The sequence below is a fragment of the Gopherus flavomarginatus genome, chromosome 7, assembly GCF_025201925.1.
Source record: "Gopherus flavomarginatus isolate rGopFla2 chromosome 7, rGopFla2.mat.asm, whole genome shotgun sequence".
Taxonomy (NCBI): Eukaryota; Metazoa; Chordata; order Testudines; family Testudinidae; genus Gopherus; species Gopherus flavomarginatus.
Genome location: NC_066623.1, coordinates 112,604,370 through 112,631,290, shown reverse-complemented (window position 1 = coordinate 112,631,290; position 26,921 = coordinate 112,604,370). Strand labels below are relative to the sequence as shown.

The 26,921-nt window shown below is 40.1% G+C and overlaps 1 protein-coding gene across 6 annotated transcripts in view; it reads left to right on the top strand.

Moving 5' to 3' along the window:
• Positions 1-26,921, top strand: part of MAST2 (microtubule associated serine/threonine kinase 2) — a 359,963-nt gene that overhangs the window by 307,909 nt on the left and 25,133 nt on the right. For all 6 annotated transcript variants that reach the window (XM_050961826.1, XM_050961825.1, XM_050961827.1 and 3 more), the window contains 7 exons: positions 8,488-8,589; positions 13,473-13,605; positions 16,919-16,980; positions 19,387-19,472; positions 22,570-22,778; positions 24,794-24,932; positions 26,272-26,404. In XM_050961826.1, coding sequence (XP_050817783.1) covers positions 8,488-8,589; positions 13,473-13,605; positions 16,919-16,980; positions 19,387-19,472; positions 22,570-22,778; positions 24,794-24,932; positions 26,272-26,404 — 864 coding nt within the window. The remainder of the gene's footprint in view (positions 1-8,487; positions 8,590-13,472; positions 13,606-16,918; positions 16,981-19,386; positions 19,473-22,569; positions 22,779-24,793; positions 24,933-26,271; positions 26,405-26,921) is intronic.

Below are 26,921 nucleotides of genomic sequence, written 5' to 3'. Positions count from 1 at the left end.
AAGAAATCTTCGGTGATCTGAAACTCAAAAAGAGTCCTACAAAAAGTGGAAACTAGGTCAAATTACCAAGGATGAATATAAACAAATAACACAAGTATGTAGGGACAAAATTAGAAAGGCCAAGGCACAAAAAGAAATTAAATAGCTGGAGACATAAAAGGTAACAAGAAAACCATTTACAAATACATTAGCAGCAAGAGGAAGACCAGGAACAGGTTAGGCGCATTATTCAGTGAGTGAGTGGGAGGGCAGGGGGAACAATAACAGAAAATGTGAAAATGGCAGAAGTGCTAAATGACTTTTTTGTTTCAGTTTTCACCAAAAAGATTAGTAGCGATTGGACATATAACATAGTGAATGCCAGTGAAAATGAGGTAGGATCAGAGGCTAAAATACGGAAAGAACAACTTAAAAATTACTTAGACAAGTTAGATGTCTTCAAGTCTGCTGATGAAATACTCAAGGAGCAGACTGAGGAGATATCTGAGCCATTGGCAATTATGTTTGAAAAGTCATGGAAGGCGGGAGAGGTTCCAGAGGACTGGAAAAGGGCAAATATAGTGCCACTCTATTAAAAGGGAAATAAGGACAACCCAGGGAATTACAGATGAGTCAGTGTAACTTCGGTACCTGGAAAGATAATGGAGCACATAATTAAGCAATCAATGTGCAGACACCTAGATTAGAGGATAGTGAGATAAGTAACAGTCAACAGGGATTTTTCAAGAACAAATCATGTCAAACCAACCTAATAGCTTTCTTTGACAGAGTAACAAGCCTTGTGGATGGGGGGAAGCGGTAGATGTGGTATATCTTAACTTTGGTAAGGCTTTTGATACTATCTCACATGATCGCCTCATAAGCTAAGGAAATACAGCCTAGATCAGTGGTTCTTAACATATTTATCATTATGGGCCTCATCCAGTGCTACTTGTATGGCCCTGAGGATGTCAGGTGGGCCACAGCTGTGTACTGATTGGTCCGCAAGCGGCCCATAGGCCACAGGTTGAGAACCACTGGCCTAGATGAAGCTACTATAAGGTGGATGCATAACTAGTTGGAAAATCATTCCCAGTGAGTAGTTATGAGTGGTTCACATTCAAGATGAAAGGGCATATTGAGTGGGAATCAGTTCTGGGTCCAGTTCTGTTCATCTTCATCAAGGGTTTAGATAATGATACAGAGAGTACACTTATAAAGTTTACAAATGATGCCAAGCAGGAAGGAGTTGCAAGTGCTGTGGAGGATAGGATTAAAATTCAAAATGATCTGGACAAACTGGAGAAACGGTGCAAAGTAAATAGGATGAAATTGAATAAGGACAAATGCAAAGTACTCCACAGATACACCTGTATATCAGTTGCACACATACAAAATGGGGAATGACTGCCTAGGAAGGAGTACTGTGGAAAGGGATCTGGGGATCATAGTGGACCACAAGCTAAATATGAGTCAACAGTAATACACTATTGCAAGAAAAGCAAACATAATTCTGGGATGTATAATGGGAGTTTTGTAAGCAAGACACAAGAAGTAATTCTTTCGGTCTACTCCACGCTGATTAGGCCTCAGTTGGAGTATTGTGTCCAGTTCTGGGTGCCACATTTCAGGAAAGATGTGGACAAATTGGAGAAAGTCCAGAAAAGAGCAACAAAAATGATTAAAGGTCTAGAAAGCATGACTTATGAGGGAAGATGAAAAAAATTGGTTTTGTTTAGTCTGGAGCAGAGAAGACTGAGAGGGGACATGATAACAGTTTTTAAGTACATAAAAGGTTCTTACAAGGAAGAGGGAGAAAAAAATTTACTTAACCTTTGAGGATAGGGCAAGAAGTAATGGACTTGAATTGCAGGAAGGGAGGTTTAGGCTGGACATTAGGAAAAACTTCTTAACTGTCAGAGTGGTTAAGCACTGGAATAAATTGCCTACGGCGGTTGTGGAATCTCCATCATCGGAGATTTTAAAGAGCAGGTTAGACAAACACCTGTCAGGGATGATTCAGAAAATACTTAGTTCTGCCATGAGTGCAAGGGACTGAACTAGATGACCTCTCAAGATCCGCTCCAGTCATACAATTCTGTGATTCTGTGATAGCCAGGTTCTCAAGGAATTGTATCATGATGACTGCAGAGTGGCTGAGGTTCTGTTGGTATCCCAGAGCTGGTGAACTTGTTAATGTATGCATTATTTCACTTCCCAGTAGCTGATTTCTGAATCAGGGACTGGTTATTCCTAAAGGTGCTGCTTCAGGTTTATGCTTTAGCTCTTGAAAGGGATAACCTCAAGAGAGAGGTCTTTGCAGACAAGTTGTCATAGCCAGGATGTATTCTTTCAAACAGTCAACCTCCATGAAGAAGTAGTACTACTACTGCCACTGCCACCACCTCCTCATCTTAATTTTATTGTAGTAGCACTAAGGGCTTGTCCACAGTACCGCACGGGGTCACTCTAAGATACGCAACTTCAACTATGTGACAAGCGTAGCTGAAGTCAGCATACTTGGATCTACTTACTGTGGTGTCTTCACTGTGGTAAGTTGACAGCTGGCGCTCTTCCGTTGACTCTGCTTGTGCTCCTTGTTCTGATGGAGTACCAGAGTCAATAGGCGAGAACTCAGCGGTTGATTTATCGCATCTATACTAGATGTGATAAATCGACCCCTGCTGGATTGATTGCTGCCCGCTGATCCGGCGGGTGGTGTGGACATCCACCTACGAGAGCCAATCGTAGACCAGGACCCTATGTGAGAGTATAGAAACCTTTGCTGTCTGATGTTTTAAACCAAATATCAATCCTACACTTTTCTTGGCAAGAGATACCCTGTCATACTCAAATGATGGACTGGACTTGGGAATTAATGCCATAACTTATCAACCCTTTGGCAATGGTAGTATTCTGCAGTGATAAAGGCAACGTGCCACTCAGAGTTCAGCGAGATATCGATAGATTTCACAAGGCAGTTCATAGAATCCAAGGCCAGACGGGACCACTGTGATCATATAACTCTGATCTCTCATATAACACAGGCCACGGACCTTCCCCAAAAAAATTCCTAGAGCAGATCTTTTAGAAAAACATCCAGTCTTGATTTTAAAATTGCTAGTTGATAATTGAAACCAAATATCAAATCTCTTGTACCTCTTGAGGGACTTAAACATGGTCTGGAATGCTCTCACTGGCCTAGTTTTTAAGCTGTTTAAAAGGATATCTCTTCATTGACTATCAAAGTACTATTTCTGGTGGCCTGCTGCTGTGCTTGGGATATCTGGAATGCAGAATAATCTCCCAAGGAAAGTGGTGAAGTTCCATCAGTTGGGTCTTTTAAGCCTAGACCTGACAAATACATTTGAAAATGTTCAGTGGAGAACAACCTAGCATTGTCAGGGAGAGGGATTGAATGATGTAATAGGTTCTTTCCAGCTCTGTCTTCTCTAATTGAATGAGACTATTTTTTATATTTAGATGGGTTTTTTGAATGGTGAATTTAAAAGCTCTTATGAAAACAAAACCCATCCTTTACTATAACATTTGAGAGGACATTCCTAGGGTTCCCTTCTAGCAACAGCACTGCGGAGAAAATGGAAGGCAGCCTAGCTCCTGCAGTCAGCTGGGCACGAGGGTCATGATCCAGCACTCCCCACCTGCCTAATTCTGAGGTAGTTGGGAAAAAAAAGAGTAGAAAGAAAGATCAGGACAAACTCTCTCCTCCCCCCAGCAAAAAACAAAAAAACCTCACCCTCCTCTTGGAGTGAGGGAGCAGACGCCCATGCCCCTGTCTCCACAAAGTGATTGATTGGCAGACAGAGATCATGTTTGAGGCAAGCACATATCCTTGCAATACCTCAGATTTCAAGGAGCAGCAGGGAGAACTATAATCGGCTTTGCTGTCTCTAGACACTGCCCACCTGGGCTTCGAATTCTTCCACAAACAGATTTTCTCCTCCCTAGTAGAGCAGCCCTTTGCTGTATTGTCAAAGTTTCGGGCTGAGTCTGACTTTTTCCTCTCCCCACCTTCAAGCTCACCCTGAGATCTGGGGTGGTCGACCCTGCCTTGGTAGAAGAGAGTGGCTGGTCAGACACATCTCCCATTTCTTCCCTTTATCCCATGAGTGATGCTTCCAAAAGAGCCTTCCCCTTTACCTCTCTCGCCAAGCACAAGGAGAGCTGACACTGAACTGTTACTGTGTAAGGTACGGCAATCATCTCCACGCTTCTACAGTAACTGACAGTCAGGAGCTGCCCTGCCTCCTCTCTGTTAGCTTCTTCCGCAGGGTCAGGGTGGGACGGGCGAGTCGATTCTTCTTGATTTTCTTAAATTAACTCTAACCCATCCGTTACCTAAGGGAGAAATGAGGACAAGAACAGGGAGAGATAAGGTTGGTTCCCTCGGTGCTAGCATAATAATAATAATAGTACTCCCTGGAGGTTGACTGTTTGCAAGAATGCATGCTGGTTCCGATGACTTGTCGCCAAGGACCTCTTTCTTGAGGTATCCCTTTCAAGAGCTAAGGCATAAACCAGAAGCAAGATGCTTCCTTTAGGAGGGAAAAGACTGAAAGGGAATAGTGGGAGAGGACAAGGAGGTTAGAGAGAAGCTGAGAGAACACCAGACATTTTTCTTTCCACCTTTCTTCCTCTTGCTTTACTCTCTCCTCTCATTCCTGTGTCTTCTCTTTTTCGTTGCTTTTTGAATGCGTATGAATCCCTTTTTTCCCTGCCTTTTCTTTTCCGTTCTCCCTTAGATGCCCTCCAGACTGTGAAGGGACACATTCAGGATATTTCAGATTAAATGCAAAGCCATGTCACTGTGATTTCTTTCAGAGACAAGAACTGAGCTACTAACGTGAGAATACGTCAAGACATCGGTTACTATGTTTAGACCGTGAGCTCTTGGGAGCAGGGTACTCACCTTTGGTTAGTTTTTTAAGATGCTCTGCACATTTATAGCACTATATACAAATAATAGATACAATGAGGGCTATTATAAATTGCACTCACTGCTGCAGTATGGAGCAGTCTATGCAATGTAGTCCATTGTTTATCTACAGTATTTGCATAAACTGTGGTAGCATCAGGGAACCAAATGTCTTTATCACAGAACAAGGAAATTAGTCTGCAGAAGGTCAGTGGATGGTATGTAGTTTAGCAAAATCTGTTCTTTTAAAGGAAGAATATTTTAAAGGATAAAGTACATTTAAAACAAAACCCTGGATAATCAGATTTTTTTTAAAGCCGGAATTTCAAGTCATAGGGAAAAGAAAATATTAAACTTTAATGAAAATGGTGCATATTAAGGATGGTTCAAATTGTACAAAAACTTCATCATAAAGCAAAGAAAAAGTACAATATAAAGAATCAAATATTCAGACATAGCTGACGTGGAAATAGCTATAGAAAACTTAGAGGCACTTACATACCAGATCTTGTTATAAAATACCAAAATGTTACCATGGCAAATAAGATTAATTCACTTGTATATAAGTATAAAATGTCATATTTTAGCCAAGAAGTATTTGGTTTATTAAATAATTGGATTTATCAGGTGGACTTCCTGAAGTAGGCATGAATTCAAAATAATTTTTTAGGCATAACTTTCATGAGAAGCTTAAAGTTTGAAGTCAGAATATTAGAAAATAAAGTAAAAGCCTTCTTATATGGATCCGTAGTATTGATTTCTTTATCTTTTACCTCATGAAACAAAGTAGAAACAGAGTTCAGAACAAAAGATTAGTCAGTTACTGCGCTGACGCAATGACTAACCAGGTAAAATGAGTTGAATTGGCAATATTGTATATTTACACAATTAGTCAGATTTTCTGATGGAAAGAAAGATGAGGGATATACAGATGTATCTGTAAATGAAACAAAGAAAAAGGGGCCTTATTACGGTTATATTATGCTGATTTTATGTTGCCCACTTGTAAATTGGAATTGCTTTCTTAATTAATGCATAAGTGAAATGTATTGGTTCTTGGCACTGCAGCTCTGCTGTTTTGGTTTGTATCAGTATATTAGCTCAATTACAGTGTTGTGACTTGCATATTCCAGTCATTGGTCCTGCTGAACCCCAGGGGAGGACGGTGATTTTAATTTCATGCCTCAGTGGCTACAGTTAGTGACGGATGGGTCTTTCAGAAAAGGGAATCGCTTTGTAAATTACCCATCTCTACCTCCTATACATGTGTCACTGGAAATAGCTTGGTGTGTACAGGAATGGCATCAGCCTCCACCCGTAACCCCTACGCTCCCCTCCCCTCAAGAAAAACAAAACAAAAACCCTGAAATGACACCAGCAACCTTCAGACAAGCATGTCGTCATTGAGAACTGCTAATTAGATGGCATGCATCATACCAAGGCGCATGGTAGAAGCAGGCAGTTGTTTGGTATATAAGCCTGTGATTTTGAGATACTATAACTGGGGCAGATTGTAAACAAGATATCTGTAGAGATGTCTGGACTATCCTGTGAGAGAAGGAAACAAGAAGAAGCAATTTTACTGAGGATCTTGGAACAACAGCACTGTGCAGAGATTATGGCTGAGTGGCTCTTACAAGTTGTGTTTGATTTTTGTAATCCTGTAGTTCTCAATTTTTTTTTAGCCTTTCTTAATCATTTGACAGACATGAGTTAGTGTTTCATTTTCAGAACAGAACACCTGATTGAATCAGTTATATTTTTAAGAATATTTTGTCTGTGTCCTCTCAGTGACTTAGAAAGGATGAAAACAATGCAGCTAGATTTATAATAATAAATTGCCTTTGACAATATAAATATCGATGCATAAGGATAAATCGGTTTTTCTACATGATTTACATTATCTGGATGTAAATTGACATTCCATTTGCATGGCTCTTGTATCAGAAATAATACACTGTGGTTAATGTTTTAGTTATTTAAATATAGATAACCTATGATGATCTATAAAAAAATTCTTTTGAATATGAAGACACTGAAATTTTATCCAAAATTCATGCTTTGTCTCGTTACTTTAACTGGGTGTTGTACTGTGGCGCACAGAGGAGAGAATACAAAGTGTCCCCAGTTAGATAATTGTCTGTTTGCTATTTAGTAATTAGCTTTGAAATACATTCTATTAAAAATCTGTCAAGTAGTTATGGGTTTCAAAATGTTATTCTCTGTGACTTTCATTTGTAATATACCCACAAAGCATCTCCTGTGTTCTCTTTGGTTGACGTATCAGTAGTTCTATAGATAAGTCCTTTTGTTCTAGATTAAAATTCTAACACTGTATTCTCACATAACCTGTTAAACAATAACCTATTCCAGATTAAGCAATATCTTATTTTCCAAAGGAAAAAGCTTTAGTAAGAAATTGTGAGAACATACCTTTTTAAAATTGTACTTTATGGTTTTTCAGTTCAGAATCCAGGCTTCCCTGTGCTTTTACCCTTCCTTAGTGGCTACCAACGCTGTCTGTTTTCTCAAACGTGTATGGATTTTTTATTTTTGTTTTAATGAGCACTATTAAATGAACCTCTGTTTCTTGCCACCTGAATCCTTGTTGATAAAATATCATGCCTGCAGGCAACTGAAAAGCTCGGAGGTAATGTGTGTCACCCAGCCAGTTCAGGACTCTGTTTCTGTGGCTGGGCTAAAGCAGAATGTATAGTCTACGAGATCTTAGTGGTAGTTTGTCAGTTTGTTTTAAATACCTTTGGAGAACTGGAGGCTGGCAGTCCCTTATCACCCTGCAGAGTGAAGTGTTATTTACATGTGCTTTGGATCTTGTGCTGTAGCCATTCTAGGACAGAGCAAGCAAGAAGGAAAATGGTCTTTTTGTACCTCTCAGAATCTGTCTTCATATTTTCTAGGCATTAGTTTAGTTGCTTTCTTTCTTATAAAAAGAAAAGGAAAACCTTGATGAAACTAAGCATTGAGTTTATAGTGGAATGGCAAAAACCTATTGTCCTAAAGGAGTAACATTTGTCAACAGCAAATGTATTTTCTATGTACTTTGTGTTCTCCTTCTGTGCACTGTACATCAGGTATTAACAATTTGATTGGCAGAATAAGAAGAATGAAATCGGGGAAAAAATACACGTTAAGATCTTCCATAATAAGTAGGAAATAAATGCAAAACTGTAGAAGTAAACTTTAAAACTTTACATTTAAATATACATCATTCTCTAGAATTCAGCACCCTGGAAAAGAAAACAGTTCCAGTGATAACATCTAATAGTTAGACTAGAAATCTTTGTTTAAATTAAAAAGCCACCATGGCTAAGGGAGATTTTCAGGTAACTCATAACTAAAAAGGCCTCTAGCATATTCATTGCTTGAAAAAGGGAATCAGTTATACGGGAAAAGCTGTATATGATTTGGCAACACAGGGTGAGCTTTGTTAATTGCTTAGCCTGACTCAGTCAAGCCTTCACTGCTGAATTATGGTTACAAAGCTGATTGCTCTAGATTAGTGTTTGATGATTCACTGTTTGAACAATAACGTGATGTTTTGCTCTCCGCAGGCCCACGAGCGATCGGAGAGCTCGGAGGTGGCTTTTGTTACCCAGCTTGTGAAAAAGCTGATGATCATCATTGCACGGCCGGCTCGACTGCTTGAGTGCCTGGTAAGCACAATCCTCAGAAGAAAATGTGTCTGCTTTGAAGTGCCTGGTTGGGTACACAAGACAGTAAGAAGAACCAATTCTTACAGGGAAAATAAGTTTTTGAAAAAATAGGTCCAAATCCAAAACAAGGACACACAGGGCCTCTCTGGAAGTGTGGAGCCCTTAAAGTGGGTATAAATTGCAAGAGCAGCTTAAAGGATCTAGCCTACTTAAAGGATCCTTCATGTAAATGAGAATTGGACTCTGAGGGTATGTCTACACAGCAAAGAAAAACCTGTGACTGGCCCCTGCCAGCTGACTCGGCCTCGGGCTGCAGGACAGTTTCATTGTTGTGTAGACTTCCAGGCTTGGGCTGGAGCCTGAACTGTGGGATCCTCTCCCCCGCACCCAGGGTCATAGAGCCCAGACCCAGAAGTGTACACAGCAATGAAACAGCCCTGTGACCCGAGTCAACTGGCACGCTGCGCTGGGTTTTTCTTTGCTATGTAGACATACTTTGATTTTTTTTTTAAATTGTCATTTTCTGACATGGAACTACATGTGTGCAGGTGGGAACAATCTAAAGGAGTCTGTGAGCAAGATTAAATTCTGTACAGAACAACCTGAATATATTGAAGAGCAAGTCATATATTTCTTTCTTAAACTACCCACTCAGAGTAGTAAGAGGACATAGTTTTATACTTAGTTCTGGACAGTAGGAACAAAGAATGCAGGTCATACCTGCAGAATGGGGACTCAGTGTCTTGAAAAGCAGTGACTCTGAAAAGGATTTCGGGATCATAGTGAGCAGACAGCTGAACATGAGCTGCCAGTGTAATATTGTGGGGAAAAGGGCTAATATGATCCATGGATGTACAAAAAGCCGAGTGGGGAGGTGATTTTATTTCTGTAGCTGACATTGAGTGAGATTGATATTGGAATACTATACTGTGTTCAAACATCAAACAAAGAGATGCCGAAAAATTGGAGGGAGTACAGACAAGAGCCACCAAAATGACTCGGGTTGACGAAAATGCCGTTCAATGACTGACTTAAGGAGCTCAATCTGTTCAGCGTATTAAAAAGATCAAGAGCTGGTTTTATTGTGGTATATGGATACCTCTGTGGAGAGAAAATACAAGGGATTTAAAGACTCTTTAATCTAGCAGAGAAATGGAGAATAAAAATCAGTGGAGTTGAAGCCAAAATATTCAAATGAGAAATAAAGCATATATACTTCACAGTGAGGATGATTAACAGTTGAAACAAACAACCTGAAGTGATGGATTGTCCATCTCAGTTCAAATCCAGACTTGGATGCCTGTCTGGAAGAGATGCTTTAGTGAGACATGTTATTGGGCTCAATACAGGGCTAGTCACTGGATGAAATTATCTGGCTCTGTATTTCACAGGAGGTTAGATAAGATGCTCTAACACAGGGGTGGCCAACCTGCGGCTCCGGAGCCACATGCGGCTCTTCAGAAGTTTATATGTGGCTCCTTGTATAGGCACCGACTCTAGGGCTGGAGCTACAGGTGCCAACTTTCCAATGTGCCAGGGGGTGCTCACTGCTCAGGCCCTGCCCCCTCCCCTGAGCCTGCTATGCCTTCACTCCTCACCCTCTGAATCTCCTACACACCACGAAATAGCTGATTGGGAGGAACAGGAAGGAAGGGGGAGGCGCTGATCGGCACAACTACTGGTGGGTGAGAGGCACGGGGAGCAGTGTGGGGGAGCTGAGGGGAGGCTGCTGATGTATTACTGTGGCTCTTTGGCAATGTACATTGGTAAATTCTCGCTCCTTCTCAGGCTCAGGTTGGCCACCCCTGCTCCAATGGGCCCTTCTGGCCTTGGAATCTATCGAGCTGAGTTAAGCTGCCTCTTTTTCAGACATTATTGCAGCTAGATAAATTTTGGTATGATTGTGCTTAGAGATAGGCAGTGGCAGGGCTCATGTAAGAAGCAAACTTTCAGCAGTTAATATGAGATTTGTACCAACAAGGAGTGAGTTTCAGCGTGTGAGCGGTTGGAAGACAAACTAGCTGTGTGAAGCTTTTCTCAAAAGGTGGACAGCTCAGTGCAACAAGCCTTTTTCTTGTGTTTTGTTTGTTTGTTTTTTGCAAGGAGGAAAATTGACAACAGAATATATGTTTGTATTTTAATCTAGCTGAGTTTACTTGAATAGTAAAATTGAGAGTATAAGGCAGTTATTTACAACATTGAGTCTTTCAACTGAGTGAATTTTCAAAGCAGTCGTGAAGATTTTGTCGTATTGAGTGATTGTCATTAATTTTAACAATTTACTTGAAAATCTTCCCCACAAGTTGAAATTGGGATTGAAAAAGCAAAACTAAACTGAAATAGATTGCTGTGACTCTCGTGGTGCTTACCTTGCTTAATACTGAAATTGATACGTGTCACTAGAATAGCACGTCACCTTAGAAGGGTAAGAGCATTTGCCAAAGTTTAATGCCATCTCTGTAGTGTGGTTTTCCTCTTGGAAGCACTTCCTAAATCATACGTGCCGTTAGCTGCAAATTAATGTATCAAGAGGTTCCTGTGCTAGCTGCCGCACCTGTCCTCCTGAGACAAGCGTGGGAGCAGGTGGAGGCAATAGCGCCTCTGAGATTTGAGTAATGAACTCCAAAGCTTGTAGTGACAGCCCTGGAAACAAAGTGGCAAGACTCCAAAGTATATAAATACTGTACAGTTCTCTATTTTAGTATTCTCTGTGTTTTTAAAGCACTCTGTCTACCTAACCATTTAAAAAAAGTTATTTATCTTATTCTACTGATCACAGTGCCATCAGTGCTAGTGTTCCATCTGATACTGTATATGGGAGCAAGAGTATCCTAATAGACGGCTTTCCATTGTAATAGTTTGGCTGTCAGTTTTCTCTTACACTTCAGAGCATGTGAATTCACCCATTTTTATAACTTAACCTTTAATTTTGCTGTGCTTTCATCAGACCAGATGTGCTGTTAAATGGTACAAAATGTACTAAAATTTTTTCATATGAAACAAATGTTATATCCAGCCACTCATATGACTCCTGCTTCTTCAATATAAAATGAAATGACTGAGCATGTAGGTCAGGTGAGGAAATTGGAGTAATGGGTGTAAAGGGTTTTAATTGTTTTCTACAGTTTTGGTAATTTAATGTTTAAGTCTTACCTACCAGACTGTAAAATGCATATAGTTTATTAAGGGCTGAGCATTTGGGCTTTGAAGGCGGCAATTTGGGCTCTCAGGGAAATACGTTAAGTAGACACTTCTTTCAAATGCGTGTTATTTACTAATGAGACTGTCTCTTGGGGAAAATGTGCAATTTAACAGTGGTTTTTGACAGTGGTATTATATTGCAGACTGGAACACTGCTGCAGAAGGCTATTCCATTCAGTTATGTAAAACTACATTTAGAGGATCTCTTAAAAGTATTTTCGACTAAAAAGATTAGTTCAGCTCTATTGATTCCACCTCTCTTCCCTGTTCCTTCTTCCATCCTTTCCTTGTCTGTTAACTTTAACTATTATCTATCCACTGGCTACTTTCTCTCTCCCAGCAAGTAGGTCAGTCTTATCTTGAAAAAAAAATCCTTCCCTACCTCCCACTCCACCTGCCCCCCAGCCTTTTCCTACTACTTGCCTGTGTCTGGGCCTCACAGTGCATAGACTTTGTCTCCACCAACTCTCCCTCTGATCTAGTTCCTGTCTGCTGCTCTTCCTAAGATCACTAATGACTTCTTCCTACCCAAGTCAGAGGCACTTCTCACCTCCTTCACTTGCTGCTGCCTTTGGCAATATTGCCTATTATTTGCTTAGTGCTGACTTTGAGCTCGTCACTGAATGGATTGTACAACAAAGAAGTGGTCTTTGCTCCAAGGTGCTAACAATTTTAAAAGCACCCTTTTCCTCCTCCACTTTCTCTCCTCTCTTGGTTTTTCTGATTGTATTTATTTTTGGGTTTTGGGATTTGTTTGATTTTTTGGGTCATCTCCTGTCTTGCTATCCATTTTTTCAGGTAAATTGTGCTGTTTGATGCCAATCACTGATCCACTGTACAAAACAGTTACTTGGTTCAAAATAATTTGGTAGTCTCTGCACAGGAGTCCAGCACTGCTAAGCAATGAGTTTTGCAGATCAGAGTTAAAGGCACTTTAGCAACACTTTCTTAGCTGAAGCATGTGCATCCTGTCTGACCTATCAAGTGGTCCTAGTCACCGCTGACAGGTTAATAGTTTAGAGCAGTTTGACAAACAGAAACGAAATCTTCTGTGATACTAAAATTCGTAACTGCATGCAACATGGTTTGAAGCAAGATTAGTGCCTTCGTAGAATGTTTTGTTCAGCTAATTAAGTTTGATGGGAGCTTGCTGTTGAGTTGCTTAATTCATCTTTCTACCACGCTGAGATGGCAGAAAACTTCATGTGGTTCCTCACCTCAAAACTTCTGTTTCTATAGTGTACATCATGGATTGTAACAACATAAGAACTTGGGGCAAGCTAAATATTTGAGGTATCATGACCTACTGCATAAATCCTCTACTGCCAACTTTTGTTTTATAAAATGTTTTCTTACCATCTCTGTTATCTCTGTTCATTGGCAAGGCCAGCTGATCTGAGGATATGGCCATCCGGCACAGTCTCTGAATACATCTAATGGTTTACATTTTTCTAGAGTAGGAGGCCGTGTTCATCATGTTGATATACTTGTGACTGAAGGTGTTTTGCAGCATCATTGGGCCTTGGAATCAGTTTTGGATATATTTGAGCAGGCTAGATGTTAAAGCTTAACAATAACCATGCCTTTCCCCTCCTTCTCTGTGGGCAATAAAACAACAGCAAATTCTCTTTTAATTTTGGAATCAAATCACTCAGATCTCTGGTCTTACTCTTTCACTTTAGGAGTTTGATCCCGAAGAGTTCTACCATCTGTTAGAAGCTGCCGAAGGTCATGCCAAGGAAGGGCAAGGAATTAAATGCGACATTCCTCGTTACATTATCAGCCAGCTGGGCCTTACCCGGGATCCCCTGGAGGGTGAGAACTTCTTACTTTGCATCCTTTGGGCTAAAAGCCTTTCCAAATATCAAATCTGGAAATATCACTGGTCGCTCTGTTAAATGAGAATTTTTTTCCCTTTAATTCACATGCCCCTTTTTTATCTCGTCTTCTATTGCTGTTCTCGAAATTTAAACTGTCCTTTCCCCTTCTAATTACCTGTTACTTTCTGTGTTACTTTTTAACCATTTATGCTCTGGTGTTTGACAGTGAAACTAGACTGCTCAGTTCTGTTTTTGTTTGTAATGTGCTGTTTATAGCAGGTCCACTTGATGATTCAAAGGCACTGCCAAATGCTCCGTTTTTGAGGTTTCCTGCACAATACAGGAATGTTTAAGATCAAAATTTTCATTGAAATTTCAAGAACAGTACTTTAAATTGAATTCTGATTAGGTTTTGTTAGCCTTTATTAAAAAAAAAAACCAAAAACTGAACCTGACTTTTGGATTGTACATTGACATTGTCCTTTGAATATTGTTATATTTTACTACTTCTCTGCCAGCTCAGACAATCTATTTGTTTTATTTTTACTGTTGCATTTGCTCAGAAAGTCTGCTTCTTTAGAATGTTTCCTGACGTTCTGCAATATTCTCCATGAGATTAGTGGGTGTGTGCAGTGAAAAGCCCTGTTACGAGTAAAACCCACTGGACATATAGCAGAATTCTCCTTTGCCACACTTAATGTTCTTTCCTGCTCCATGGAACAGTCATATTTCTGGATTAATTAATCTGTTCTAAGCACTCTGTGATGAAATCCCTGAGGTGTGGAGTAGCCATAAAAAGGCCCAATTTGCAGCACAACCAGCACAGTTCCATTACACAGAGGGACCTCATGAGGGCATTCCAAAGCCCCCCACCATGAATGCCGCAAAGCCATAGAGTCTGTGTGTAGGTGCAGGGGAGTAGCAGGGTCATTGTCTGAGTGGATCAGTTGGCCACAATCCCTGCATTTTGGATGGAGTATTGCAGGAGTCTGCAGATGCTGCTTCACTGAAGAGACTGTATTAACAGACACAGACTGACCAGTTTGGGAGTTGGAGAGGAGTCTATTATCCTAGCTTTTGTGTTGGTCCTGCGAGGAGCAAAGTTTGTTTACTCAAGCTTTGCATGAGGGGCCAGGACTATTATCATTTTTGTAGCGTTGACAATATGTTCTCTGCTATGCAAGGCAAAAAAGTACAGACAATTCCTGCCCAAGGAGCCTACAGTCTCCATGATAACCACAGGGGTGACAGGATGCAGTGGGAGAGACAGGAGAGAGAGGTTAGAGGCTGGGGAAGTTTGAGAGTGGGAAGGTGTTTTGTTCCCTTGTTGGGTAATTCAGAGCATTACAGACTGCAAAAGCGTTGCCATGTTGTATGAAGCATTTGTTAACCCTCCAATGAATAGTGTAGATATTCGGGGTTTTTTAATAGGTATACTTAGAATGAGTATTTGTTAAATGTGATGTCAGTGAGTTATTACCATAAATTCATATGACAGGTATAGTCTATACTTCTGAGAGTTCATCCTGATCAGTGGTAGTCAACTTATTTATCATTGTGGACCGCTTATGCAGCTCTCTGTTCTGTGGGCCACATCCACACAATCTATATACTATTTGTTTGACCCTGAAGATGTCACGTGGGTCGCAGCTGTGTGCCGATCGGGCCGCAGGCAGGCTGCAGTTGAGAACCATGGATCTAGATGCAGAAGTTTATACTTCTGGTCCCCAAAAGGCATTTAATCATTTACGTTTTTTTTTTGCTAACTTGAACCGTGTTTCAAAAAACCTGTTTTTGTAAAGGGAGATAATTTACAGTATATTTTACATATACAGACATTAAAAATATTGTATGTTATATTAACATTGGCAAATTTTTAAAAGATCTTGAAAATGTATTTGCTATCTCATTTGTCAAAGCTTGAGAGAGTTCGTCAAATTATAGTGCCTTTTTTGGGTTAAATGTCAAGGATCCTTACTAATTGAGGATTATCATTATATTAGGGTACAAATAAAATGATCCAGACATTCTGGGCATCCTGGCCTGCCATCTCTGTCCAGCACATGCTCTTAATCTATCCCCTTCCCCATTCCTTAGGGGTGATCTGAAAGAGGCTGAGCAGGTCTGGCAGCCCCTCTAGACCTCAGTGTTCTACATGGTAAAATTCATGATTTTTCTAATATGCTCCTGGGCACAGAGCCCCAGAAAATCTAATCTTTGAAATCAGCGAGTTATTGCACAATTAAATATTTCATCTCCGTGTTTTTTTAACATCGTTTAATCTCTTTTCTTTTGAGATATTTATTGGCACAAATTTTGCTTCCATGCTTGGCTTAGCAACAATAAAACCTGCCACAGAGACTGGAAGTTGCCACAGAATTTGGCAGCAATTGAACTTTGGTTTTCTTTTTCTTTTGTGGAAACAGTTTTACCTTGATTTCTGCAATATTTGTCAGAATTGCAGAGTGACAGGCTGGCAAGTAACACCAGATGAACAGCTTTTTAGGAAAATGTTCACCAGAGGTTACTGAATGCAATTTAATTAATTGTATCTGTTGAAATCTGATATAAAGTGACGTTTCCGTTGATCCCTGTCAGGGAGGGAAAGAACCTTTCATTTACTTATTTCCTATAAAAAATTGTGCAAAGGTGTCAAGGTGCCTCATGTTCTTTCTACAAAATGGAACTGTAGAAATGTCAGTTATTTTGTTATATCCATTTAGAGATTTCTTCTAGATACCAATACCCTTCTAGCCTGTTGTCTTTTGGATGTGGGATTGATCCTGTGAGGTGCTTCACAACTCCTGAAAGGAACTTAGCATCCTAAACTCCCACTAACTTCCCCATGGTTTGAGGGTACTTGGTACACTGCAGAATTGGGTCAACTAGAGACAAGAAAGTTTGTAGAAATCTAATTTCCATGCCCTAATGGGACGAGTATACCTGCACGCACATAAATGTGCGGATGCACACTGCTTACCCTTAACAAATTGCTGATTTTGCTGGAGAAATATTAATAGCATTACCTTAATATTTGCATTTATTCCTTATCCTTATGGTAGGGAATATGTAGAATGCTACAAAATACTGAGGTAAGGATAATTGGTTGTCTTTGTATGAGGCATTACCTAAAACAACTGGCAAGATTTTAAAGGTGACTATTGTGTAATAGTATAACATTTTTGCAGGAAAGGAAGAAATGTGCTTTTCTGACATCTAAAATACTTCCTAAAATACTGTTTCTTTGCAATATAGAAACAGATTATATATTGAGACCGGTATAAATAGTCGTTCTTTGTTGTTTGCAGAAATGGCCCAGCTGAATAGCTATGACAGTCCAGACACTCCAGAAACAGATGATTCAGTTGAGGTAAAGAAGCAATGTACTTGTGCTGTCTACCTATATGTTCCCTAGAAAGAAACAGTCTAATACAATGATAAAAGATTTGTTAGGAAAACAAGATTATAATACAATGTATATAACAACACACTGAATATTTTTAACAACATATATTTGGTAAATGATTTAAAAATACTTTAAAAAGCTAACTTGCATGCTTCTAGCAACTGGGACAGAGCTCTCTAAATACAGTAAAGAAGTATTTAAAGATAACTGGGCAACTGATAGAGGCAAACAAATGTGGACAGGAATTATCAAGGTGCTTGACAATGGGGTTTTTTTACAACCATTAATCAAAATAGGGCTAAGGAAAGAAATGTGTTGACGTAGGTAAAGAATTTTGGGGAATGAATTTAGGTTCCCAAGACAAGGATTTACTAATGATTTGTTGGGAAAATGTAGCCATTTATCTCTCCAGGCTTCTTAGATCTGTAGGTTTCTCTCTGATTGTGTAACAAAAATGCCAATATATTTAAAAAAATCTATTAGGGAAAGACCAGCTTTTTGGGCGGGGCGGGGAGGGAGCTCCAGGACTCCAAGAGATGCAAACTACATGTTGATGCGAGGTGGAATTTTCAAAAGTGCCTATGTGCTAGATTCTCCAAGGTACTTGGGCAGCTAAATCCACCATTTATGTGCCATTGACATCCTTAAAACCACTGTTCAGCTGCCACCTAGCCCTACAGGTGCCCAAGTCCTCAAGGTGCCTAAATTTCCACCAGTCGGCACATGCAAAGCCACCTAAGCATTGATGGTGCCTCCACAGCTAACGAACTACTCAGAGTCCTGGCTGAAGCCAAAGCCTCAGCAGTGCTGAAAGAAGATTCTCAAACTAGACTTGCCCCTACCTGTCTCACCAGCAGAACCTGATCCCATAGGCATTCTCAGAGTCTACCCAAGACATATACCTGTCACAAAACAATACAGGTCAGGAATTTGTGTATGTGTGAATACATGTCTCCTCGCCTAATGGTTAGGGCACTCTGGGAGATGTGGATTCTAATCCCTGGTCCAGAACAGGGACTTGAATCCAGGTCTCCTGTATCCTTAGTGAATGCCCTAACCACTGAGCTGTTGGGTATAATGACTTTGGGGTCTCTCTCTTGTGAAAGATCTGGGTTTCAGCTTCAAGAGTGCAGGCTACCAGAGCGGCTGACCTGGCTTAGGTGCTAACTCCAGTAAAGGGGTTCACAGCTGAAAATCCCGAGCAGAGGGAGGTGCCTCTCTGTGGCCCATCAGTTAGGCACCTTTCCTCTGTATTTCACTCCTGGCTAGCTTAGGCAGCTCCCCGCTCCACTAGCTGGCTTCTGAGGCAGGTAACTCTCCCCATGTTTTGAATGGGGAGCCTGGGTGCATAACTCAGGGCTGAGGATTGGATTCCGCTAGGTGGCAAGGCACCTCGGGGTTAAGCCTTGCAATACCTAAGTATTTTTGTAGATTTGGCCCTGAGTAATTTAGGAACATAAGTCCCACTGACTTCTAAATAATTTAGGAACTTTGAAAATCCCACTGCAGTCTACAGCATAAAGTAAATTATGCTTGTCTGTAGTATGACTGCATACAGTACAAAATGATCTGTGCTGGAAGTGCTCAATGAAAATGAGAGAATATAAACATGACTTGCCATTGCTGAGGAACTCAACATTTCTCAGCTAATATCCTGATTAGTATAAGAATAAAACTAGGAGGAAGGATGACCCTGGGACTCAGAAGATCTGGATTTTGTTCCCATTTCTGCCACAGACCTCCTGTGTAACTTTGAGCAAGTCACCTGATGTCTCTGCCTCAGTGTCTGTCAATTTTGAGCTCCTCAGGTGGAAGTAACTCAAAAAGCATAACATATATTGTTATTAGAAATAGTTCAGCTTCATCAATACTGTGGGTCCTGGCCGGCTATTGAGCATTATCAGAAAGTCAATGTGCAAAGGCTTCTCTGAGTTCCATAGTAGTTTAAAAAACAAATATCCTTCATTACACAACAGAAGGATATTAGAAGGCTACCAGAGAAGGGGAATGGATCTACAATCTTACAGAAATCAGAATGTAATGTATTTAATATGAAGAATTAAATAGAAGATTTCGGTATGATAGTGGTTTAAATGTGGCAGCCATTTCTAATAGCATGTCAAGGGAAAGGAGTAAATATAAAATATATCATGCCACCAAATATTTGAGACACATACATACAGATCTTCCAGTTACAAAACAAACATTCCAGGAAAATAGTTTTGTTTTTTTTTTCTGTAAATTCAGGACTAAAATTAAATGATTTTCATATTTTCTATGCAGCAGCTAATTTTTTGGAAGTACATTTTTTAAAAGTAGGCTAGTTTCTGGTGAATTACAGAGAAAAAAAAATCCCTTCTTGATTTTCAGAGTCGCGGGGCCCCTGTACAGTCAAAGAAAACTCCCTCTGAAGAGGACTTTGAGAACATTAAGCTAATCAGCAATGGGGCTTATGGGTAAGGTTTTCAGCTTGTGTCTAACATTTTGCTTTTCAAGAAGATGTTTCTGTCAAGCCACCTGATAAAGAATTAGGCCTTTCAGGCTATTATTCCTGATATGCCCATGCCAGCCGCTTGCTATATTACACTACAACTTTGACCTCAAGCCCTATTATGCTGTAACTTTTTCTGCTAAGTTCGCCTTCACGGCATGTGGATAAAATTAAACATACTCATATACGATAGGTTAATGTGACATTTGAGAGGTTATAATTGAGGTATGACGTGTTATCCAGGAAATTATCTTTATGAGGTATGGTGTCATGTAGTTTACGTTTTGTTTACCTTATTCTTTCCTGTAAGAAATACTATATAATAATAAAACGCATTTGTTTGTTAGCACCACATACCCAGACATAAGTTCAACACTTATTAAAACTAGACATTAAAGTGTAATTGCACTGTGAAATGTTGCTGTGTAAAAATTTCCTAATGTTTCATTGTATCTTAACAGATTTGCTCAGTTTACAAGTTAAAATTCCAACTGCCAGCTCCACCCAAAGAACCCATAGTTTAAAGTTTGAGATGACAAGTTTGGTTAATTAAGCTGATAGTGTTGATGTAATATACTTAGACTTCTGTAAGGCATTTGACTTAGTGCCACATGACACTCTGATTAAAAAACTAGACAGATATATTAAGGTAGTACACGTTAAATTGATTGAAAGCTGACTAACTGATAGGTCTCAAAATGTAATTGTAAAGGAGAAATCATCATCAAATGTGTGTTTCTAGAGGGATCCCACAGGAATAGGTCATTGGCCCTGCGCTATTTAAAATTTTTATTATTGACCCAGAAGAAGACATAAAATCATCACTGATAAAGTTTGCCAATCACACACAGACTGGGGGAGTGGTATGTAATGAGAGGACAGGTCACCGATAAAGTAAGCTGGATTTCTTGGTAAGCAGGGGGCAAGCAAACAATGTGTTTTAATATGTCCAAATGTAAATATGTACCTCTAGGAATAAAGAATGTAGGCCATACTTACAGGATGGGTGACTATCCTGGGAAGCGGTAACTCTGAAAAAGATTCGATGGTCATCGTGGATAATCAGCTGAATAGGAGCTCCCAGTATGACTCTGTTGCCATCCTTGGATAAATAAACAGGAGAATCTTGCGTAGGAGTAGAGGGGTTATTTTACTTCTGTATTTGGCAGTAGTGCGACCACTGCTGGAAAACTGGTTCCAGTTCTGGTGTCCACCATTCAAGAAGGATGTTGATAAATTTGAGAGGTTTAGAGAAGAGCCAGGAGAATGATCAAAGGACTAGAAAACATGCTTTATAGGAGCTCAATCTATTTAGCTTAACAAAGAGAAGGTTAAGAGGTTATTGATTAGTCCAAAAACCTACATGGAAACAAGTATTTAATAATAGACTCTTCAGTCTAGCAGACAAAGGTATAACACGATCCACTGGCTGGAAGTTTCAGGCTAGAAACAAGATGTAATTTGTCAAAGGTGTGAGTACTTAACCATTTGAACAATGGACCAAGAGTGTATGGATTCTCTATTATCGGCAATTTTTAAATTAAGATTGGATGTTTTTCTAAAAGATCTGCTTTAGGAATTATTGTGGGGAAGTTCTCTGGCCTGTGTTATAGAGGAGATCTCAGATGAGATGATCTTGGTCCCGTCTGGCCTTGGAATCTGTGAATCTCTGAAACGCCATTTGGGTTCTTTCTGGCTGTGGCATCATAACCAGTGATATTAAGCAGACCAAATTCTACCCTCAGGTATACCTGTGCTGCCCCATTGATTTCAGTGGGACTTAAGCACTGTGCTTAAAGTTAAGCATGTGCTGGAGCACTTTGTTGAATTAAATGAAAATGTAATAAAAACGTATTTTAGTCAGTAAAGGAAAAAGGGGAGAGCAGACTGGAGAGCCAGTTGGTTAGATAAGAAAGTTCCATTTTTACAGTCACTTTTCCATGTAGACCCATGTTTTCAAGTACATCCTTCTAAAGATATGTTTACACTGCAGTTAGACCCCTGTGGCTGGCCCATGCCAGCTAGCTCAGGCTAAAGGGCTGTTTAATTGCAGTGTAGATGTTTGGGCAGGAGCCTGGGCTCTTCAACCCTGCAAGGTAGAAGGGTCCCAGAACTTGGGCTGCAGCCTATGCTTGAACACCTACATTGCAATGAAACAGCCCCTACGCCCAAGCTGCATGAGCCCAAGTCAGCTGGCATGGGCCAGACGCAGGTGTCTGATTGTAGTGTAGACATACCCTAAAAGGCTAAAGGTGGTTTGCTCAAAGTCATATCCTTGCTATATGTACTACGTACTTTATCCAACCAATATGATACTATGTTAGATAGACTACAACAAGCCACTCCAGAGACAAGGGAGTAAGTATTGATTCAATAGAGCAAGCTAACTGAATGAAAACTTTATTTGCAAACTGTACTATGAATGTGCGGATAAAGATGTGCAGATGGTAGAAATGAAAAGGATATTTTATCACAGGAAATCTTGCAGCATTATGTTGTTACAGCTAATCAAACTCTTTAACCTGTAGAGCTTGGAAGGAAGTTGCACTGATCCCATTCATTTTAGGTCATTTTTCAGTTGACTGGTGATTGTAATAAATATTGAAATGATGAACAGTATGTTCCTCTACATATACGCAGGATTGTGTGCTACATTCTTCATTTATTGTCTGGACATTCAAAAATGCGACAAGAATGTGTGGTTTCTGGTGTAATCTCACAGGGCCCTAGTCTTATTTCTGACGAAGGAATTGCCATTTTAATTTTAGTATGCAAGAATCTCATAACGTTGCGAGAGCTTTCCTTGGTTAAGGCTAAGCTAGTCTCTCTACTGAGAATGTTACATATTTGGAGAAGCCTGTGAAGACCAGCCTTCCCCGTTTCTTACTCTGAGGAAAAGCATAGATTTCTTCTTCTGTAGCGACACTTGACATGACAGATGTTTTATGTAGTCATAGATAAACCTAGCAGGAGCCTATCAGTGTATGTGATGTAATGACCTGCAATCCATTGTTTCTGAAATGGTCCAAACTGAAGGTTGGAACCCTTTTGTTGTGTTCTAGGGCTGTGTATTTGGTGCGGCACAAGACTACCCGCCAGCGCTTTGCCATGAAGAAGATCAACAAACAGAACCTAATTTTGAGAAACCAGATCCAGCAGGCCTTTGTGGAGAGAGACATCCTGACCTTTGCTGAGAACCCCTTTGTAGTCAGTATGTTCTGCTCCTTCGAGACCAAACGCCACCTCTGCATGGTTATGGAGTATGTGGAAGGTATTTTTCTCAGGCTTGAAAAGTATCTGGTTATATTATTGATTGTTTATTGTTTGAAACATGTTAATTTTGCAGAGTGGTAGTAATTATTGTATATATAACACCTTTCATGCTGTATTATCGCCAAGTGCTTTACAGATTGAGGTTGTAGGGTCACCTTCCATTGCCCTCTAGAATCAAATGTTGCAGCCAAAATAGGCTTAGATCGTATTCTCTAGATGTCACCTTGGTAGACCTTTCACATATGGGTCTGCCCACGCCTACACAGAAGAGGATCTCAGCCACCTCCAGAACACAATTTGTTCCTGGATACTATGAAGGATGATCCATGGGTCTGAACTCCATATGGTGGGGAGGGAGTGGAGATTGACTGAACCACACTGCAGAGATGAGTCAGAAAAGTCAGTCCAGCCTGGAGCTGTAGTACCTTTCAGGGGAAAATGCCCACTCTGTGGGTACCAATGGAGCTGCAGCTAACAGCTTGGCTGCAGTGGAGCTGTGCCAACACAGAGCCATGTGCAGGGAAGCTGCTGGGGGGCTAGAGACAGTGTGAAGGTCTCTGTAGGGGAATGACGGCAGAGGCATCCTAACAGGGAGCTCTCCTGGGGGTTCTACTATTGGAGGGGATGATCTGGCCCGTGATTTGGTTAGTATTAAGGTTAGAAAGATCCAGAACAGAAATGTTAAGGTCTGGTCAAGCAGTGGAGCATTTGTACAATAACAGGAAGCTGATGAAGAACATCTATGGGAGGGATAGCTCAGTGGTTTGAGCATTGGCCTGCCAAAACCAGGGTTTTGAGTTCAAACCTTGAGGGGGCCATTTAGGGATCTCCGTCAAAATCAGAACTTGGTCCTGCTAGTGAAGGCAGGGGGCTGGATTTGATGACCTGTCAGGGTCCCTTCCAGTTCTGTGAGTTAGGTATATCTCCATATAACTGTTTAGTTCCTGTTTTCTTCCACTTAATTTATTTAATTTGAATATTAGTTGGATTTGTTTTATAGGTTTATCTTACTGTAAATAATATATTTTCATTGGTGCGTAGAACTAATTTCCCATGCCCGGCTTCGGTGTTTGGGCTAGCTGAATAACTTCAAGATGTGAATTATGGCTATTGTGTTTCTGACAAATGAGTGAAGCTGAAGCAGAATTTATTGATTGACATGTTGACAAATTTAAAGTAAATGCTTATTTGCAAATAGAGAGGAGGATCATGTTAAATCTGTGATGCAACATTCTTTAAACAGCAAAAAGGAAAGAAATAATATAGCCACAAAGGCTGGCTGAGTGTAAACTATACTTCCGTCCCAGATTCCTTTCCAACCTGGAAGATGAATTTATACAATCATTGAGCCAAATCCTACTTGCCTTTCTCAACAAATAGTTGTACTGAAGCCAGTTGGACTGCTCTCCTAGAAAGGCAAGAAGACTTTACCTGTGCTCCCTAAAGTGGAGAGAGCATTTCTCAGTAGTCTCAGCATCAAGGTTGACAAACCCACCTTAGTCCTCCTCCTTTCGAAAGCAGATACATTTAATTCTGTGGACTTTCCTCTCCTGTGGCATCTCAGATGAAGCCATAGAAATGCTGTTACTGTTCACTGTCCATAGACCTCAACGGCATCATACTGCTTTTTTTAAAGAGCTGGAGTTTGCCGAAATGTCATTGACAAAAGTGTCCCCTGTCCCATGCTGTTGTGCAGCTTGCTATGCTTGTCCAGCTGATTGCTGCCCTTCTGTACAGAAGAGCTACTTGTATGGTTTGTAACATGCGTTTAGATTCTGAAAGACATTACAGAAACTATAGAGATTTAAATTATAGAAAATAAAAAAGGCATTATGGAAATTAAAATTATTTTCTAAATTGTGTTCAGAATCCAGGACCAAGGGTAAGAACCTTTAATGTAGAGAGAATTTAAGGAGGTAGAAATTCTTCCGATCTAATGTTGTGGTGTTGCTGCTACTGTAGCTTAGTATTCATATGTCATTTCAATGTGCTATGTTTGTAATTTACTTCTAGGAGGAGATTGTGCCACACTCCTAAAGAATATTGGAGCCCTACCAGTTGATATGGCCAGGATGTATTTTGCAGAGACAGTGCTGGCACTGGAGTACCTACACAATTATGGCATTGTCCACCGTGACCTAAAACCTGACAAGTATGTTTTGAACCTTTCAGATTCAAATATGTAGTTGTAGATCTCCATGATAAATGTATAATTACTAACTAAAGCAGTGGATGTTATAGGCAAATAGCCAGTCTTGTCTCATTTATTTAGTCTTGAAAAGACTATGTTTATAATGTTGTTTTCTTGATAGGTTCAACTTCTTGTTTTCAGATCTCAATCTGTGCTAACATCATTAAAAAGTAATTCCTCCTGCCATGATGCACATTAATATGCATTCATAGATTCCAAGGCCAGAAGTGGTCATCTAGTCTGACCTCCTGTATAGCACAGGCCAAAGAACTCACCAAAAATAACTCCTAGAGCAGAGCTTTTAGAAAAAAACATCCAGTCTCGATTTTAAAATGATGAGTGATGGAGAATCCACCACTACCCATGGTAAATTGTTCCAATGATTAATTACTCTCACAGTTAAAAAATTACGCCTTATTTCCAGACTAAATTTTTCTAGCTTCAACTTCTCACCGTTGGATCATGTTATACCTTTCTCTGATAGACTGAAGAGCCCATTATTAAATATCTGTTCCCCATGTAGGTACTTATAGACTGTAATCAAGTCACCCCTTAACCTTCTCTTTGTGAAGATAAATAGCTTGAGCTCCTTGTGTTTTTCACTATAAGGCATGTTTTCTAATCTTTTAATCACTCTGGTGGCTCTTCTCTGAACCCTCTCCAATTTATCAACATCCTTCTTGAATTGTGGGCACCAGAACTGGACCCAGTGTTCCAGCAGTGGTGACTCCAGTGCCAAATACAGAAGGGAAGTAACTTCTCAACTCCTACTTGAGAATCCCGTTTATGCGTCCCAGGATCTCATTAGCCCTTTTGGCCCTGGCGTCACACTTGGGAGCTCATGTTTAGCTAATTATCCACTGCGACCCCCAATTCTTTTTTAGAGTCACTGCATCCCAGAACGTGTCCTCAGTTTAGCTCAATAATCCCTTGTATGTCCTAAGCTCTTCCTATGGTGTACTTAGCAGGTGCATTGCAAACAAACCAATGTCTCTGCCCTGATTCAGCAACAATCTCTCAAATCCTAACAGCAGGTACAAAAGTTGACAAAAACCCATCGTTTTAAGGATGTTGGATTGAAAGCCAGAACAGCATTTAATCTTAGGAGTCTTATTTGAGCAGTTAAGCATGGAAAGAATGACATCTTACAGTCTCATTCTATTCAAATGAGAGAGAGAAGTTAGATGAGGTAATATCTTTTATTGGACCCCCTTGTGTTGGTGGAAAGGAAAAGCTTTCTAGCTTTCCAAAACTATAGCAGTGAATACTGAATTAATTTCCTTTTTTTTTTTTTTTCCAGTCTTCTGATAACGTCCATGGGTCACATTAAACTAACAGATTTTGGACTCTCTAAAATTGGGCTGATGAGTCTCACAACTAATCTCTATGAGGGACACATTGAGAAAGATGCAAGAGAGTTCCTGGATAAGCAGGTAAGCTGAAAAATGTTTTTCTAAAAAATTACAGCTTTGGATCAGTGAATCTCCACAGCATTTTGCAGACTTTTCTTTTTCAGTGTATAGACCAGGGGTAGGCAACCTATGGCACGTGAGCCAAAGGCAGCAGGTGAGCTGATTTTCAGTGGCACTCACAGTGCCCGGGTCCTGGCCACCAGTCCGGGAGGCTCTGCATTTTAATTTAATTTTAAATGAAGCTTCTTAAACATTTTAAAAACCTTATTTACTTTATATACAACAATAGTTTAGTTATATATTATAGATTTATAGAAAGAGACCTTCTAAAAACATTAAGCTGTATTACTGGCACGTGAAACCTTGAATCAGAGTGAATAAATGAAGACTTGGCACACCATTTCCGAAAGGTTGCTGACCCCTGGTATAGACTGAGAGTGTTTAATGCTCTTTGCAATAAGAGAAGATTTTGTGACCTAAAATTGCAGACAGAGGTAACTTGATGATCACGGTTCAGATAGATACACCATTCCCCATG